The sequence below is a fragment of the Hyaena hyaena genome, unplaced genomic scaffold (genome assembly GCF_003009895.1).
Source record: "Hyaena hyaena isolate Hyena2069 unplaced genomic scaffold, ASM300989v1 scaffold_109, whole genome shotgun sequence".
Taxonomy (NCBI): domain Eukaryota; kingdom Metazoa; phylum Chordata; class Mammalia; order Carnivora; family Hyaenidae; genus Hyaena; species Hyaena hyaena.
In genome coordinates, this window is record NW_024080740.1 from 1,864,627 (window position 1) to 1,882,956 (window position 18,330).

At 40.9% G+C, this 18,330-nt stretch overlaps 1 protein-coding gene across 4 annotated transcripts in view; it reads right to left on the reverse strand.

Annotated features, from left to right (window-relative positions):
• DYNC1I1 (dynein cytoplasmic 1 intermediate chain 1) overlaps positions 1–18,330 on the reverse strand; it is a 270,147-nt gene that overhangs the window by 49,040 nt on the left and 202,777 nt on the right. For all 4 annotated transcript variants that reach the window (XM_039236278.1, XM_039236275.1, XM_039236276.1 and 1 more), the window contains 3 exons: positions 18,166–18,279; positions 15,570–15,703; positions 11,738–11,882 (listed from right to left, as the gene is read on the reverse strand). In XM_039236278.1, the coding sequence (XP_039092209.1) occupies positions 11,738–11,882; positions 15,570–15,703; positions 18,166–18,279 (393 nt within the window). The remainder of the gene's footprint in view (positions 1–11,737; positions 11,883–15,569; positions 15,704–18,165; positions 18,280–18,330) is intronic.

Here is an 18,330-nt window from a genome sequence, read left to right on the forward strand (position 1 = left end):
GCAGAGTGAGTGGATATGGACTTTGCTGCTGGTCTCAAGATTACATTCATTTTGCTCAGCGTGCTAACTGCGATATAACAGTCTCCCAGGAATACAGATGTTCTGTCCTAATATTTTATCTTTGTGTTAGAAATGTGAATTCTTGGTCAGTAGAATACATGAAATGCATGTTTGGAGGTGCCTAGGTGGTTCAGTCAGTTGGGTGACTCTTGGTTTTAGCTTAGGTCATGATTCTGCGGTTTCGGGAGTTCAAGTCCCATGTTGGGATTCTCTCTCTCTCTCTCTCTCTCTCTCTCTCTCTCTTTTTCTCCCTCCTCATCTCAAAGTAAATAAATAAACTTAAAAAAAACTTTTTGGGGGTTATCTTTGAGCTATGCTTATTCTGATACACAAAGTATTACATTGCAGCTACTTTTACGATTTGACTTGTGACGAGTTCAAAGTCGTATTTCTTAGCATCAACTCTTCCTGCCATTTGAAGGATCCTTCCTTATGTTATTTAATTTGCAATTTTCTGTGTACTCTCCAAAATCCATATGTTGAAATCCTAATCTCCAATGTGATGGTATTAGAAGGCAGGGGCCTTTGGGATAAATTTAATCGTAAGGGTGGCAATCCATGAGTGGGATTAGTGTTCATATAATAGAGACTCCACAGAGCTCCCAAGCCCCTCTGTCGTGTGAGGACACACGAGGAGGTGCTGGCTTTGAACCAGGAAGAGAGACTTCAGCAGAACATGACCATGCTGGCATCTTGATCTTGGGATTCCCAGCCTCCAGAACTGAGAGAAATACATTCCTGTTGTTTAGAAACCGCCCCGCCTGGGTATTTTGTTATAGCAGTCCATAGGGACTAGGACATCATCTTAAGTAGGCTGTCACTAACTTGAGTATCAGGTGACCATACCTTTCTCACCTTTAATTGAATGGTTGAATGACTCCAAGTTATACAATGAGTTTAAAATAAAGATTACCAAGGTAGCCAATATTGTCAGAAAGGACCCCAAAATAATTACCCATCTGATTTTTGTCTCTGTTCTCACCTATCTGAAAATTCTCATTGCCAATAAGAATGAAAAAAAAAAAAAAACAAAACCCCAAAACCAAAGCCATGATATCGAGTATTTTCTTTCTTTTTTTAATTTCCAGTATTTTCAAAACAATACATTTTCACTTTGTCCTTTTTATGAAGACTGAAAGTAAGTTTCAGTCAGTCTTGCAAAAGTGACTAGTAATTTTAGATGTTGCTGCCACTTTTTAAAAATTTTACACGTTTAGATCAAGAAGTGGAGAAAGACTCTAGCAGGTGTTGCCAAGAGTATCAAGTGTAACCACTGCTCCTAGGACATCTTCGCAAGAGGTTGTGATTAATTTGAGTTTCAAATATATTCATGGTACAAATCCCTCACCGGAACAAGTAGGGTATTAACTTACCAGGAAGCCTGACTTGGGGGGGGTGGGACATGATTTTCATTCTCCTCCCTGACTCCTGAGCTAGCTCTCCAGTCCCCTAACACAACCCTGAGGAGAAAGGAGAGACTCCTCAAAATAAACAAACTGCCCCAGCAGCTCTGTAGGGTGGGGAGTTTCAGACGGAACTTCGCGCTGGTTTAGAACATGGCTCTAGCAGCATGGGGGTCACTTGGAGGGCTTATTAAAACAGATTGCTGGCTCTCACTCTGCTTTTCTCGAGATGTACAGAATGTCTGGGGCGTGGTGACTCCTAATTTGCAGTTCTAATAAGTCCCAGGTAATGGTGCCCATGACCATTAAAGGCCACACTTTGACAACCCTTTGTTTAGAACTGAAGAGAAGTGGTACGTCTCCCACAGCGGTATTTTCTGACCTGCTGGGGACAGGTGGTGGGCTGCTTTGAATGCCAGATTCAGGGTGGACCTTAGGGAGTCAACAATGGCCACCCTCCAATTCCTGGTACTCTTATAAAACTTAAGTTAGACATCACCTATGAAATATCTTTGATATTTAGTCCCAGCTGATCCTCAAATTGGTACCATTCAGACATCCTCTGGAGGCAGGGGCCTGTCCCCTCTCTCACATGACCTGCAACTCCCCTCCTCCCCCTGCCACATCCCGCTTCCCATTGCTGTCAGCGGAGGAGCGCACCTCTGACCTCACCAGAGCATAGCGACCTTTTCTCTCTACTCTGCCTTCCACTTCCATTCAGCTAAACCCAGCCAATCTCTCTCCAGCCTTAGCGGTGTCCCACGTCTATGCCACTCCCCAACCCCGCACTGGCACCTGACATCATCCTTCTCAATTTTCAGTCTACTCACTGTCAATCTGCACTCTTCACTGGCTCCTTTTATTCAGGCCCAAATATGCTCAAGTCTCTCAAAAAGTATAATAAAACAGATGAACATAGATGAAGGGAAGGAAAAACAGAATAAGACAAAAACAGAGAAGGAGGTAAACCATAAAGACTCTTCAAGATAGAGAACAAACTGAGGGTTGATGGCAATGGGCGGGGGGAGGGAGGGAGGGGCTAGATGGGTGATGGGCATTAAGGAGGGCACTTGTTGGGATGAACACTGGATGTCATATATAAGTGATGAGTCACTAAATTTTACTCCTGAAACAGGTATTACACTATATGTTAACTAACTTAATTTAAATAAAATCTTGGGGGCACCTGGGTGGCTCAGTCGGTTAAACACCTGACTTTGGCTCAAGTCATGGTCTCACAGTTTGTGAGTTCGAGCCCCTCATTAGGCTCTCTGCTACTGGTACGGATCGCCCTTCAGATCCTCTGTCCCCTCTCTCTCTGCCTGTCCCTCACTAGTTCTCTCTCTTTCTAAAAATAAATAAATAGACACTTAAATATGTAAGTAAGTAAGTAAATAAATAAATAAAATCTTAGGAGAAAGAAAAGCATAATAACTAAGTCCTTCAGGGGTCTGGCTTTCCCTGCTAGCCACCACTCTGTCTCCTTCAGTTCCAGCCCCTAGACTGAAAGACAGGTCTTTGTTTTCTCTGTCTCCTGTCTTCTCTCCTCGCTTTATAACCAGCCTCAGTCTGTCTTGAAGCCAATGCCACCTTCTTCTCATCTTTTCCACACATGTATTCCTTCTCTTCCTGAAGCAGCTGTGGTTGCCACATTGCACCCTTTCCTCTTCAATGGACATTCTCTTCTTAATTTTCTCTTGGAATAATTGACTGACTATAGGTTGATCACTGCCATATCTAGATTTTTTTTTTTTTAAGTCAGTTCTATGTCCAATGTGGTGCTTGAACTCACAGCCCTGAAATCAAAGTAGATTTTTACCCTCACTTTTAACCCTGAGTTCCACTATTTTCCATTACCTTTTAGGAATTTCCAGGTGCCTCAGCTGGAGCATTCCCTGGACTGCTAATTTCCTGCCTCCAACCTAAGCCTGCTCCTCCTCTATTTCCTAACTCAGTCACTGGCACTGGCAGTCTTTTACTCAGGTGCCTAAGGCAGAAATATCAGAATCATCATTGACTTTGCTCTCAAATCAAGTCACTTGGTCATGTCTGCTTGCTTCTATCGCCTAGACATGTTCTCCTCCACAAACTCACCGTCGCTGCCACTGCTGAAATTCTGACTTTCACTTGGATGGTCAAACTAGCCTTAAAACTGGATATCCTGTCTCTGGACTTAGCATGCTGGTGTGCAAAAGACCACAGCTTTGGGGGTCACACTCCCTTGGGTTTGAATTCCAGTTTCCCTAGGCTCTCACTGAGCACACCAGCCAAGTTATTTCAGCTCTCTTATGCCTATTTCTTCTTCTATAAAGTGGGGTAATGCATCTACTCATGAGTTTACTGTGAGTTCTTAATGGACTAAGTATTGTATGTAGCATATTTAGCGCAATACCTGGCATACAGTATGACCTCAGTAAATGGTGGTCTTGCCCCACCGCCCCCAGCCCCTGCAAATTCATCTTCCATAGACAACTCCCTAACATTAAGTTTTCATTAGTTCAGTACTAAAATGACTTACCACAACTTATAAAATAAAAACAAATCTACAAAATCAAGTATAGACCTATCTTTCCACATGCATCGCATGTATTTCCCGAGTGGATCCCTACCTTTTAAGCATTCAGATGAAAATGGCTTCTTACTTGTTGATTCAGCTGCTGGAATGCAGCCTTGTCCTCTGCCAGGTAAAGTGCTCCAACAGTTTCTGCTTCACTGTGAAGGAAGCCTCCCCTGACTGTGGTTTAATGATGAAATCTGGTATGATTGGGGGGTGGGGGGAGGGCGGGCAAAGCAAGTGTACTTTACTCCTTTCTTCCTGCATGCTGTCCTCACTAAAATTTGCAAAAATTAGCATTCTGTTCAGAATTCTAGGCTCCTTTTTTTTTTTTTAAATATCTCTCCTCCTCCTTCTTGCTAAATTCTCATAGCACTGTCTAGAAATCTCTGTTAGTACTCGCTTTACCTGAAGCAACCACTCAGTGCTCTCCCCCTTTCTAGATGTTTCCACCATGCTCTCCGTGTCTCTCATTCCATGATGAGCTCATTTGCCTCCATCTTCAGGCTTTTCATGGAAAGCTCCCGTTGCTGTCTGTCTTAGGGGAACCCCCACCTTCTTCCATAAGCTCACCACCACCCCTACTGTGTCCTCCAGGAGAAAGTGTTCATTACCAGATATTCTATTTCAGAAGAGGGAAAGGGTCATCTTCCTATTTGCTCTCCAGGGTGTAGATGTCTCGTAAAGTCTGGTTTCTTTTAAGCTCAGGCCATGTCTCTTTATCATCCCTTACTTTTTCTGATCTCTCTTCCTATCTCACTGGAAACTTTAGCACTGGGATCACTGTGTCCTTTTCTATCCCAGTCAGACCCCCTCAGTTCCAGTGGACTTCACACCTGCTTGACTTCAGTTATAATATGACCACACCCCCTGGAGCTTTTATTTTGTTTTGTTTTTATCACTTGGAATTATTTTCATGGAAAATCTATTATTTTATCTATTATTTTCAGCTGTGCATTACTAAATCCAAACATCCACTTTGTAACAATAATCTCTTATTTTACTAATTCTCTTACTTTGATCTTCTAGGGGCTTCCAACCCCTTGCTCTTCCACTTTCTCCTGTTTTCACTTCCTTTCAGCTCCAGAGCACAGAATCCTTAGCCTCTAACATCCAACATGCTCTTGTCCTTATTTCCAATCCCATGTTCTATTGTCTTGCCATTGCATTCTGGGAAATCTTTAGCCCTGGATCGAACTAAGTGTCCCCCTCCTGCATACCCATAACTCTGCTGCTGATTTCTCTTGGAAGAACTTGGCCCTGAAGATCAATGCCACTAGAACTAGAACTACACTGCCCGGAGTCCATCTTTGGTTCCTTAATCAGCTCTTTCTCTTCTCTCTCATGACCAGCTGCAACCTGTTCCCTTCAGATCCTCGGCTTCCCACTCAGCAGACTACTTCACCTCATGATTCACTGAGGAAACAGGATCATATGAGACTTCCTTCTGCATTTGTTCACCACACCCACACTTTTGTGTATATTCATCTCCTTCCTTTCCTGTTCCTTTGTTACAACAGAAGACATGTCACTGCCCAGATTTCGACCTTACCCTCTGCCCTTGCTATGCATTTCATTTACTCCAACACCTTCAGGGTCCTTTCTCTGTCTTACACTTACAGGTTTTCTATTCTTTCTTTGCTGGCTATTCTACAACAGCAACAGGAGCCTCTGTGATCTTTAAAAAAAAAAAAAATAGAAAAAAGAAGGAAAACTCTCTCTCTACCTCCCATCTTCTTCTCCTTATAGCCAAATTTCTTGATTTTATTTCATTGCTTCCTTGCTTTCCACTCACTACTTAACTCCTTGTTATTTGTGTACCATCCTCAACATGGTAGTGGAACTGTATTTGCTGTGGGCACAGTGAGGCTCCTAAATACAGTGGATGTATTTCAGTTCTGATGATACTTCCATGAAGTATTTGTTACTGTTGGCTACTCCCTTCTCTTTAGTGTTTTTTTTTTTAGTTTTTTTTATTATAGAAGATTTCAAATGTATTCAGAAATAGAGTATCAATATCCAGCTTCAATACTTATCAATACATGCACAATTTTATTCATCTATATCCACATGCTCTACCTTCTCAACTGATTATTTTGAAGCAAATCTCTTACATCATGTGATTTCTTTTGTAAGATTTCAGTGTGCATCTCTAAAAGCTAAAACCACTTAAGATGATCCAAATATAATGATCACATCTAAAAATAATAACTCATAAATATCACCAAATATATAGTCAACTTTCCCATTTTCCGAATAGCTTTCCAATTTTTTCAAAGGTTTGCTTGTCTGGATCAAGATCTATCACGATTCGTATTTTAAGATTGGTTGAAATGGCTCAAGTATTGCTCGGTTCTATTTTGTTCTGAAACCTAATTTCTACCTCCATTTCTTTTATTTTCTTTGAAAAAAAAAAGTTTTTGTTTCAGAAATGAGATTGGCTGTGGCATAGATTTCTCCACGGCCTTGATTGACTGCTTCCGTCCCTGTGTATTATTTAACATTTAGCATCTTTATCGGTCCTCTTGCCTCTAAATTCAGAGCTTTGGGGGATGGATAGGATCTGAATTTTATTTGAGGGACAAGCCCACTTCAAAAGTAATATTGTATACTTCCATAACTATGAAAGTTGTTTCTATTTTTATATGTTATCAGCAATACTCATTACTTATTATCATCAGGGGTTCCAAAATGGTGATATTCAAATCCTTTTTCCCTCTATTAGCTGGAATATTTCTAGAAGGAAAAACATCCCCTCATAAATTATTTAGTCACCCTAAAGTACAAATCATACAGAAAAGACAGAATAAATGTTTAAATCTTTCAGAACAAGTCATTAATTCTTTCCTTAGTTTCCGAAATATTGAATTGGCTTCCTTAAAATTCTCCAAACATGACTAAAGAAGTTTTTTCCCCTCCTTAAAATGTTATTATGAACTCATGAATCTATTACCCTTATTGATATTCTTTGGCCAGCAGAGGCTTATTCAAGTTGGCTTCTAAGACCTTTGACAAGAAATATGCAGTGTTTGGTAGCTTCCTTGATTTCTATTCTGATGGAATATTCTGACCTCATTTTATGCATTTCCTGCTCTAGATCTAGAATCAGTCATTTCTTTTAGGAGCTCTGGTTTCTTTAGTGAAACCAGTATTTAGAGAGGACAATCTGGACATCAGGAGTGTCACTGCTATTGAATCGGTCATTGTTTCTGGACCTTTTTGGTAAATAGAACTGTGAATATGTACTTTTTAGATTTAAAGGATGGGGCACCTGGGTGGCTCAGTCAGTTAAGCATCCGACTTAAGCTCAGGTCATGATCTCATGGTTTGTGGGTTTGAGCCCCACATCAGACTGTGCAGTCAGCTCAGAGCCTAGAGCCTGCTTCAGATTCTGTGTCTCACTGTCTCTCCGCCCCTCCCAACTCATGCTCTGTCCCTTTCTGTCTATCAAAAATAAATAACCATAAAAAATTAAAAAAAAAATAAAGGTAGGAAACAATCCATAAAACTAAGAGGCAACTGATGGAATGGGAAAAGATAGTTGCAAATGATATATCAGATAAAGGGTTAATATCCAAAATCTATAAGGAACTCACCAAACTCCACACCTGAAAAACAATCCAGTGAAGAAATGGGCAGAAGATATGAACAGACACTTCTCCAAAGAGGACATCCAGGTGGCCAACAGACACATGAAATGATGCTCAGCGTCCCTCCTCATCAGGGAGATACAAATCAAAACCACACTGAGATACCACCTCACGCCGGTCAGAGTGGCTAAAATGAGCAAATCAGAGGACTCTAGATGTTGGCGAGGATGTGGAGAAACGGGCACCCTCCTACACTGTTGGTGGGAATGTAAACTGGGGCACCCCCTCTGGAAAACAGTGTGGAGGTTCCTCAAAAAATTAACAATAGAACTCCCCTAGGACCCAGCAATAGCACTGCTAAGAATTTACCCAAGGGATACAGAAATGCTGAGGCATAGGAGCACATGGACCCCAATGTTCATAGCAGCACTCTCCGCAATAGCTAAAACATGGAAAGAGCCTAAGTGTCCATTAACGGACGAATGGATCAAGAAGATGTGGTTTATCTATACCATGGAATACTACATGGCAATGAGAAACAATGAAATCTGGCCATGTGTAGCAACATGGATGGACCTTGAGGGTGTCATGCTGAGCGAAATAAGTCAGGCAGAGAAGTACAGCTACCATATGTTTGCACGTATATATGGAGGATTAGGAGGAACTTAACGGAGGACCGTGGGAGAGAAGAAGGGGGGAAATAGTGGGGGAGAGGGAGGGAGGCAAACCATGAGAGACTCTTGAATGCTGAGAACAAACTGAGGACTGATGGGTGGGGTAGGGAGGGGAAGGGGGGTGATGGGCATGGAGGAGGGCACTTGTGGGGATGAGCACTGGGTGTTATTGGAAACCAACTTGACAATAAACTATTTATAAAAAAAATAAGTTAAAAAAATAAAATAAGTCTATTTGGAACCAAAAAATAAATAAATAAATAAATAAATAAATAAAGGTAACATGAACCATAAGTCCTAACTGACATGCAACTTGAATTCAGTATTACCGCAGACGGTTTTCTCAACTCATGCATTTGTATCTTCTTTCAACCCAGCTGCTATCACTCTTCAGTGACACAAATGCAACCATTTCATTTATCTCATGATACAAACACAATGGTATCAGTAACAATACAACAACCAGCAATGTGAGTATGAAAAGTAGTTAAAATTTTTCATTGAGTTCCCTTTATCCTTAAAACTTATCTTTTTTGGGCTGTAGAGTCAAAATACATGATTTTAAAGTCACTTAGAATCATTCCATACTGTAAGGGTTTGCCTCCATTTGAACCACAAAAAGGTTGATTCATCTCATGTTACTTCACATTTTTTAGGAACCACTTTTAGAATTTATTTTATTTTGTTTTGTAACTATGTAAGATATTTACATCATTCCCAAACCAAAGGTACACAGTATATTAAAAAAAAAAAAAGTATGGTTATTCTCTTTGTTTCTTTCAGCTTCCTGCCTCCATATAAGTAATAATTTTGTGTATACATGTCTATCATTCCAACATTCTAAAAATATTTAAATATTAAACAATGGCAATGTACTATTTCTACTTTTCTCCACCTTGCTATTCTCATTTAAAAATATATCCTAGAGGGGCACCTGGGTGGCTCAGTCAGTTAAGCGTCCGACATCGGCTCAGGTCATGATCTCACTGTTCATGGGTTCCAGCCCCGTGTCGGGCTCTGTGCTGACAGCCAGCTCAGAGCCTGGAGCCTGTTTCGGATTCTGTATCTCCCTCTCTCTCTGACCTTCCCTTGCTCATGCTCTCTCTCTTTCTCTCAGAAATAAATAAAACATTCAAAAAATATATATCCTAGACATCACTCCATAATAGTATGAAGAAACCTGCATTTCTTCCTCCCCTTGACTGGTTCTGTCTTGTGTGGATGCTCACTACTTTTGATTTGTCCTGAGCCCTACTGATGGACTCTTGGGTCTTTTCTCATCTTTGGCTATTGGAAGTAGTCTTTCAATGAATCTTCTTCAGATGTCTTTTTTCTTATTTTTGCTAGTATACCTTTAGCATAGATTCCTGGAAGCAGGAATTGCTCTGACTATGAGCAAATATGCATGGCGAATTATTTTTATGTTTCCAAATCCTTTTCTCCAGTGTTGTGCCATTTTGCATTTGCACCAGCCATGTATGAGAATGGCTGATTCTTTCTGTCTTATCACAGATTATATTGCTTTTGGATTTTTGTCAGTATGATAGTTGAAAAGAAGTTTCTTAGCTTCGCTTAAATTTGAATTTTTCTTATAGGTGAGTTGTTTTCCCTCAGTTGAGGCCAATCCTGTCCTCTTCACAGAGCCCTTCTCTATTCATACCCAGGAAGCCACACACTCAAAAATTATAATCCCCCCCCACCATTTCTTGGATTGGCGCTTTTTTTTAAAAAAAAATTTCTTTTTTAACATTTATTTATTTTTTGAGAGACAGAGAGATAAGCATGAGCAGGTTAGGTGCAGAGAGAGAGAGAGAGAGAAAGAGATTCACAGATTCCAAAGCAGGCTCCAGGCTCTGAGCTGTCAGCATAGAGTCTAACGTGGGGCTCGAGCTCATGAACTGCGAGATCATGCCCTGAGCCGAAGCTGGATGTTTAACAGACTGAGCAACCCAGGCACCCCAAGAGTTGGTGCTCCTTTAATCTTCTTTTCTAGTTCCATTTCTCTTGTTTGTTTCCTATATAGTCCTGGTTTTCTGGATCTACTCTTAACAGTTCTTTTTTTTCTTTAAGTTTATTTATTTATTTTGAAAGAAAGAGAGAGAGAGAGATTGAGCATGTAAGTGGAGGGAGAGGCAGAGAAAGAGAATCTAGAGAAAGCTCTGCGCTGTCAGCATGGAGCCCTATGCAGGGCTTGAACTCACAAACCATGAGATCATGACCTGAGCCAAAATCAAGAGTCAGACGCTTAACTGACTGAGCCACCCAGGTGCCCTGTTACTCTTAACATTTCTTTTAAAATATACTCCTTGGACTCTAATAATGATGCTATTCTTTTCTTTTTTTTTTTAATGTTTGTTTATCTTTGAATGAGAGAGTACAGCTGCACAAGCAGGAGGGGGCAGAGAGAGAGAGGGAGACAGAGGATCTGAAGCGGGCTCTCTGTCTCAATCAATGCAGGGCTTGAACCCACGAACTCTGGGATCATGAACTGAGCTGGTCAGAAGCCTAACTGCCTGTGCCACCCAGTCGCTCTGTGATTGCTATTCTGACTGCTACTAAGTGCGTACCTGCAGCGGAGAGGTCTCCCTCTGCTTCAGTCCCACACATCAAGCTGTCTGATGGAAATCATGAATCATGCCTCCCAGGCACCTTCGTTTTAACCTGCCTTTAACAATGCCCTTCGCCGACGCGCCCTTCCTCTGGTGTCTCCGTTCAGTGAATTCAGTGATACATAAGCACAAATCGCCAGTTGCTCTAGTCATAACTTGGGTTTTTTCCTGATGACGCCCCCTCTCACCATCCTTGTATCAAATCAGTCACCAGTTTCTGTTGCCTTTACCTTATAAACAGTTCTCAAATCCATCTATTTCCCTCCACCCAGAACTACTGGTTTACACTGCTGTCATTTATGCCCTGGACTACTGTACCTTTCCTTCAGGTGGTCTTTCCTTTCTTGGCTCTCAAACACTGTCAGAATTGCCTTTGAAAGCACAACTAATATAGTGCCATTTGCTAGCTTAAAAGCCACTGAGGGCTCAAAAAACAAAACAAAACAAAACAAAACAAAACCCAAACCCCTGAACCAAAATACCAATTCTCAAGTCAGATTTCTATAAGTACACATGTAGGTAAGTCAGCGCTTACAGAATCAACACTAAACCGCTCCAAGAGGGTCACCTCTGGGGAGGGGCCTGGGAGGCAGCACGGGAGGGGACGTTGTGGGCGGGATTAGTGTTAGTAAAGAAGGCCTTCCATTTTATTATTATTTGAATTGTTGGAATTTTCCACATTTAGAATGTTTTCAAACATTACTTAGATATTTTAAAATAAATAAAAAGGACCAAGAAAGTGAACCTTCGGCTCTGAGGCAGACTGTGCTCACCAGCAGGCTGTGAACAATAACGCTGTCCTCTTTGACTATGTATGACCTGAGAACTTAAATCAGGGTATTCTTACCTTTGTGGTCCACAGTTTGAAGGTCCAGTCAAATGATGATGTGACAAACAGGTGTGAAAAGTCGATCGGGCCCACAGCCATGTGGCAGTTAATTCCAGTCACTGGCCCTTGGTGACCTTCGAAGACCTCACCGATACCTGCTTTGCTGCACGAAGACCACACATGAGTAGAATTTCAGTGACCTTTGCAAAGCCGCAATTGCTTAAAAAAAAAACAAAAAACTTGCCTCTGCATGATTACTTCTCTGTAAGTTAAAAGAACAACCATAAACCACCAAAAATGAAACCACTTTCACAGTTATCTTGAGAGAAATAAAACGCTAGTCTATTTTTGATGATTAAAAAATAATATCAAACAATATAATCTCTTTAACCTTCACAATTTAATACCAAATCTTGTCATTTAAAAGTCCTTTTTTTAGAAGTTCCTCGAATCCTATCGTTGGTATAGCACAACAATGGAAAACATACATACTTGGGTCTCAGAAGCTTTCATATTTTATTTAATAAAACTATTCTGTTCTTCTGATGACATTTGGCACACATTCTGTTTTAACTCCTTTTGGGAACCCCATTGGCTACAAAACTCCGCATATCCTTGTATTCCTTTATTTATCTTCTCAAGAAAATTTCTTTTTTTTTTTTAACATAAGCTTTTTGTACTATTAATGTTTTTTTTTTTTTTTACAAATAGTTTATTGTCAAATTGGTTTCCATATAACACCCAGTGCTCATCCCCACAAGTGCCCCCCCCCGTGCCCATCCTCCCCTCCCCTCCCCACATCCATCAGTCCTCAGTTTTTGTCAGCATTCAAGAGTCTCTCATGGTTTGCCTCCCTCCCTTTCCCCCACCATTTCCCCCTTTCTTCTCCCCCACGGTCCTTTCTTAAATGAAGTAGACACGTCTGAAAAGCTACTACTTCGTGGAACCCCTTGTCCATCCCAATATGATATGCATAACTTCAATGTGATACTTCGAAAATAATGTTTTTGCTACAACAAGTTTTCAAGGCTGTGAAATATCACTTCCATAAAGGCTGGTGCCTGGTTTTTCTTGCTGTCAAGTGTTTGGCATATAGTAAGTGCTCAATAAATATTTGTTGAAAGAAACCATAAAGGAAAATAGACAACCTTAGGCTTCCTGCCCCCCCTCCCCCGCCAAGAAACACATTTGAGAAGTAGTAAGATACATTTTGAAAGTTATCCGAGGACGCATGAGGCTTATTTAACTAAGCTGGGATTATTTCCAGCCCCCTGTTATCACACAGTAGTCTGCACATAATCATACCCAATTAAAAAATATACCAGAAATGCTGGATTTTAAAAAGCCATGTGCATGAGGTTATAACTATGACAAATACTTAGGGATTGTGGAATCTAAATATTATGTCACAAAGAGCGAAATGAATTAAGTTATTAAAACATTTGGGTTTCTGGAGCGCCAGTAAATGTCAGCGTGCTTGGCAAAATCTGAAATTGTGAGAAAATGTTGCAGTGCGTGTTCCATGTAACGGGCACTCAAAACCGATTCCCAGTGAAACTGCTAACAGCAGTTCCACACGTGATCATTTAAACTGTTCTAAAGAACACGAGGAACTGATCTTTGAAGTGGCCCCTGGTGAGACTCCACTTGCTCTTAACAGCATCCTGAAAGAGTTTATAGGGTGCAAAATGAGGACTTTATTTAATTTATGGAAGTGGATTTTCACCTTCTCTATGTTAGGTGAAAAATAGAAATCGCTCACCACTCCCCCATAGCCCTATGTGACCCATTTCAAATTGCTATGAAGCCAAATTCCTGCGATTTTACAACTTTATTAAGATCTGTATTTTATATTTCAAAAGGATGGACCAATGTAGGAAGCAAAATCAAGCTTGTGGTAAAAAGATTTATGTTTTTTACCTTGGGTATCCTTCTTTGGAATTATGCTACATATTCTGATGGTGCTTAAAAAGGACAACAGCCACAGAACAAAAATGTTCATCATGTAAAACAGTATTCACATTAGAGAAACTAAAAAAGAAAAAAAAATCTGGAAGTTCTCCATGATTATGTTCTGTAGCCTTCACAGATAATTAAGGTCCTGAATTAGGTCACTGGAACCTATATGCCTGTTGATTCTAATCCATGTGGAGATAGACTTGTGACTCCATGACTCCACTACACTCCCTGTGCCTCTCTCAGCCACGTATGACATTCTCCCTGTAGGGAAGATATTTGTGCATTTGCCTTTACCACCATCATCACTTTCTTGAAGGCAGAAACCAGGTTTAAATAATGTCTGTGTTCCTGGCAGCACCGAGCAATGTGCTTTGTTCAAAGTAGGTGTGTGGCGAATGTTTGCATGAATGAACAACTTTATCAGATCTTTTTATGCTCTCATAAAACCTTAATGCATGGTTTTTGTCAGTTTTATGGGCATGGAACCATGAGGCATATCTTCCTACTCATCTTTAAATCATGTGAGCAGGGGAAATACCGCTCGTTGCTAGGTGTAGACCCGTAGGAAAGTCACAGCTCATATTGTGTGAATGGAAGAATCACATCGCTTATTGCTTCTACAAATCACAAAAACACAGGAGTATAAAATTGGAACAATTTCTGATTTTTCATTAAATCTAAATAGCCTGGGCTGAGTAGAAGAGATGAAAAATCAATTGAATTAGAACTCCTAAAGTGAAAGAAAATTAAGCACCAGGGTGAACACAGCAAACCTTTCAAGAGATGGCGAGGCCACTCATTAAGCCTTGCATGCAATTTTACAATAATTCTAATTATTGGATTCTACTTCATCCTGATGGTTTTCCAGGGGCATTCGCCAATCTCTCAATCAAGGCCGAATTCTTATCACCATTCCAGCCTCCCTGATTGGGAGGAAGAGCCCCAAGGCATCTCTCTATTTATTTGAGGATTGTCATTTCCCTATTCCCCATAAAGATTTTTAGCTCTTCGTGTACCATGTGTCAGGCCCCGGGCAGAAAATCAATGATGAAATGGAAATAGTTTAGTAAGAGGAAGACGGCAAATGAATGGTTGAAATAAAATGAAACTAATGCTATTGTAGAAGCACGTAGAAAGATATACAAAATAGCAAACCTATCTTACAGCCTATGGCCCCATCTCATTTATTCTACCTAAATGTTCTCTATAGTACTTATCATCTTAAGCCACAGATTTCCTTGTGTATTAGTTTATTGTCTTTCACCCTCAATCAGAATATGAACTCCACTTCTGTTTTGTTCCTTACCGCATCCTCATGATGTAAATGTGCAGGGCACATGGAAGGTTCTTAGCAAGAATTCCTTGAAGACATGAATGAAAAAAAGGAATGAAAATTCTATGAAACCATAGAGGAGGGAACGGTTTGGTCTGCTTAAGAGAGTCAGGAGAGGCTTCAGTGTGGAAGAGCCTCTGGCTCTTGAAGTCTGAGGAGTTAACCAGGCCAAGAAGAGAAGTGCCAGACCTGATGGAAGAGATGGAGTGTGCGAACACATGAAGGTGTGTGGGATAGGCAATATTTGGGGACTGTCATCCCTGACGGGTGAGTGGCTGGTGCCTGAAGGCCGAGGCTTGCAAGGAGCAGGCACTCACGGCTCTTACATGATATGCTAAGAAGCCTGGATTCTTTTCCTCAGGGCCTGTGAACCATCCAAGGCTTACCATGGCTAATGACCCAAGCAGATGGATGCTATAAGGTAATAGAAACTCGAGGTGTGCTTTGTATGTCTGCAGACATCGCCTTTCTCATACCGCAAGGTGGTTATAATCTAGAATTCGATAACAGACTTCCGGAAATGAGAAACACGTCATCAGTAAGGAAACACAAAATCACCTTCCATGACGGCAGGCCGTGTAGACGGTACCCTCCTCACTGCCAACCACGAAGTTATTGACGTCTCCGGTCGGGAAAGCCATTCCGGTAACAGCCACAGGCTTGGACTTATTGTACACCAGCTCCATGCTCTCCTACCGAAACACGGCGCGGTTATACTCCTTCTGTCAACTCCTTGCCATGCCAAAGATAGCACGGAAAAATCATTTGGCTAAGTCGTCTGTTTGCTTTTCACACAGCGTTACAAAAGACCCCGGCTGCGCCAGAAACCACGCTTTACTGCCCCTGACATTCATGCTTCTGTGTGTCTCTGGTTTCGGGCCGGCTGGATCTCATCAGCGTGTGCTGCTGCTTCTTAAGTCAGGCAGAGATGACAGGTGAGAATTTCAAAACTAATGGTGCAGAAACTAAAGATAATACTGTAATGGTTACACCTGTCAGCCCCAGGCTTTAATAAAACACACAATACCCTTGTATTTACAAACATTTTCAAAATCAATTGCTCGTGAGAATACACGTGTATTAATATCAGATGTACTAAGCACATTTGTCAAAGCAGGAGTGTGTGTCCTCCACGGACTAAAACCAGAAAGTTGTCACTCAAGTCATTAAAAACAGATTTCGAAGGGGACATGATTTCATGAAGGGCAGCTATTGGGTGTATAGGCTCTAGGTCGACAGAGAACGGTATTTAAAGAAGTCTTTCAAATAGCAAATGAAAGCTTTTATTTTATCTAGGATTATTATTTTCAAAATCAGGAATCAGTGTATCTTAAGAGATATTCTGCTGAATTAAGTTAATGACAGTGAAGAGTAATTAAGTGTAACCAACATCCCCAAATATTTTTGGTTATTTACATCAAAACAACCTACTTTGTGTACCTGAAGCAGTTTTAAAAAATCATTCCAGGGGATCATGTCATTATAGTTGCTAGGGAGTTTAGTCTTTTTGTGCAAATGACTAAGCCAGGCTGTCTTAGCCAAGGAGTCCAGAAATAGGTCTGGGTAGCACAGATCATGTGGTCATGTGACATGCTCATAGTACATGAGATCCACACTCATAGCGAGTGCATCAGTGAGGGGACATTATGACAATATAGAAAACAGAGCCATCCAGTGGTCTCCTCCATTACTAAAATTAGCGGCGGAAAAGGCACAGTCTCTCAGTCACCCACATGGAACACAGAAGGACCGAGGCGACTACTGGATGCTGTCTACCTGTCATCCACGGACATGCCATGAAGCTTTCAATCTCTGTACAGGGCCGGGAGCTGTAGGCATGCGAAAATTAATAAGAACAATTTTGTAGCCCATGTAGGACTGGTTTTAACTTAAACAAACAAACGTTTGATCAGCCAAATGAGCAACTAAAAATTCCTAACTAGAGGGTTCACTCTTATATCTGTTTGTAATCTCCATGCTTTTAAAAGCAAATAACATATTGCTGAGAATTTTAAGACAAAGCTATAAAATACCCACACACAACTCCCAACTTGTATAATGGTAATGCTCAGACAGAATAGATGAACTGAAATAGTAAGGAGCTTATTAGCTCTCTTCCCCCACCCCAGATTATAAAAGGAATTTACTTGGTCTTAATATTCTCCACATCTGTATTTTTGGAGACTTATGGGAGGTTGTTTATGGTTTCCACATTTCCTCATGTGTCTTGAAACTCCAATGTCCTCGAAAATTGGGACGTAGACATTCTAGGGTCGTCATTCCAGGAAAGGGAAGAAGGATGTTAAAATTGAGAATTATCGCCTAGATATGTTTATAATTTTCTTGATATTTCCTCACATTTTTGTCAAGGTCTCTGACAGTAAACTCTTCTCTGTGTTTTTAGTTGGAGGACAATGAAATACTATTTTTTCCACAAAGAAATGTGGACAGAGTGTGTCTATGCATGTGTTGATGTGTGCATGCATGAATCTTGTATACACAGATACAGTCTGAGAGTTCATTTTGATGCCTCCCTGCAGTGGTCTCTTGTCCTTGTGCTTCTTTGTTTGGTTTCCGTGACTCTAATCAGTAGTGGTTTGGACATTTTGGAACATTTTCATTTTCAACTCTCATTTGTTGAGCAAGGAATGGCAGGAGCCATCCTAACAAGCATTCCGGCGGAGAAAACAGATGGTTGGATGCATTCTTCATACACAGCCATCTAGGCTAAGGATGCAAGCAAGGGCTTGGGTCTCTGTTTTGTGGGGATGCCTTTCCTCCAAGGCAAGTGCCCGTAAGGGATTGCTCTGTTGAGCTCCAACTTCGTTCGCATTTGTTTAATAATGCTGTAGGGTAAGTACAATTCATACCACAGGCAACTTCTATAATTACTATGCTTTAAAATGGATTATTTCATTTTCACTTGAAACTGACCTAAGGATTAATGTATTACAATAATTACATGATTTGTGGTAAAGGAAATGGGTTTTGGCTTCAGGAGGAGACTGCTGAAAGCATGCCCCACTCTTTCAAGTGCATCCATTGGTTTTAGCTCCCATAGGATGTGAGGGTTTGGCTTTTAGGAACTATGTTCCATTAGGCAAGTGTCTCTTTTAGCCAGGATGCTCTTATGTGTAGGGGAAAACAAACCCACCTGTGGAGTTGAGAGCATGTCCAGGCTCCAGGAACACATTTTACCATCAGTAGAGACAGTGATGAGGTTGTGAGCATTCTGGGTCCCAACAACATTTACACAGTACACGGGATGCTGCAGAAACATAAACATGGAGGATCAGATGCCAATCCAAGAGGAAGTGCT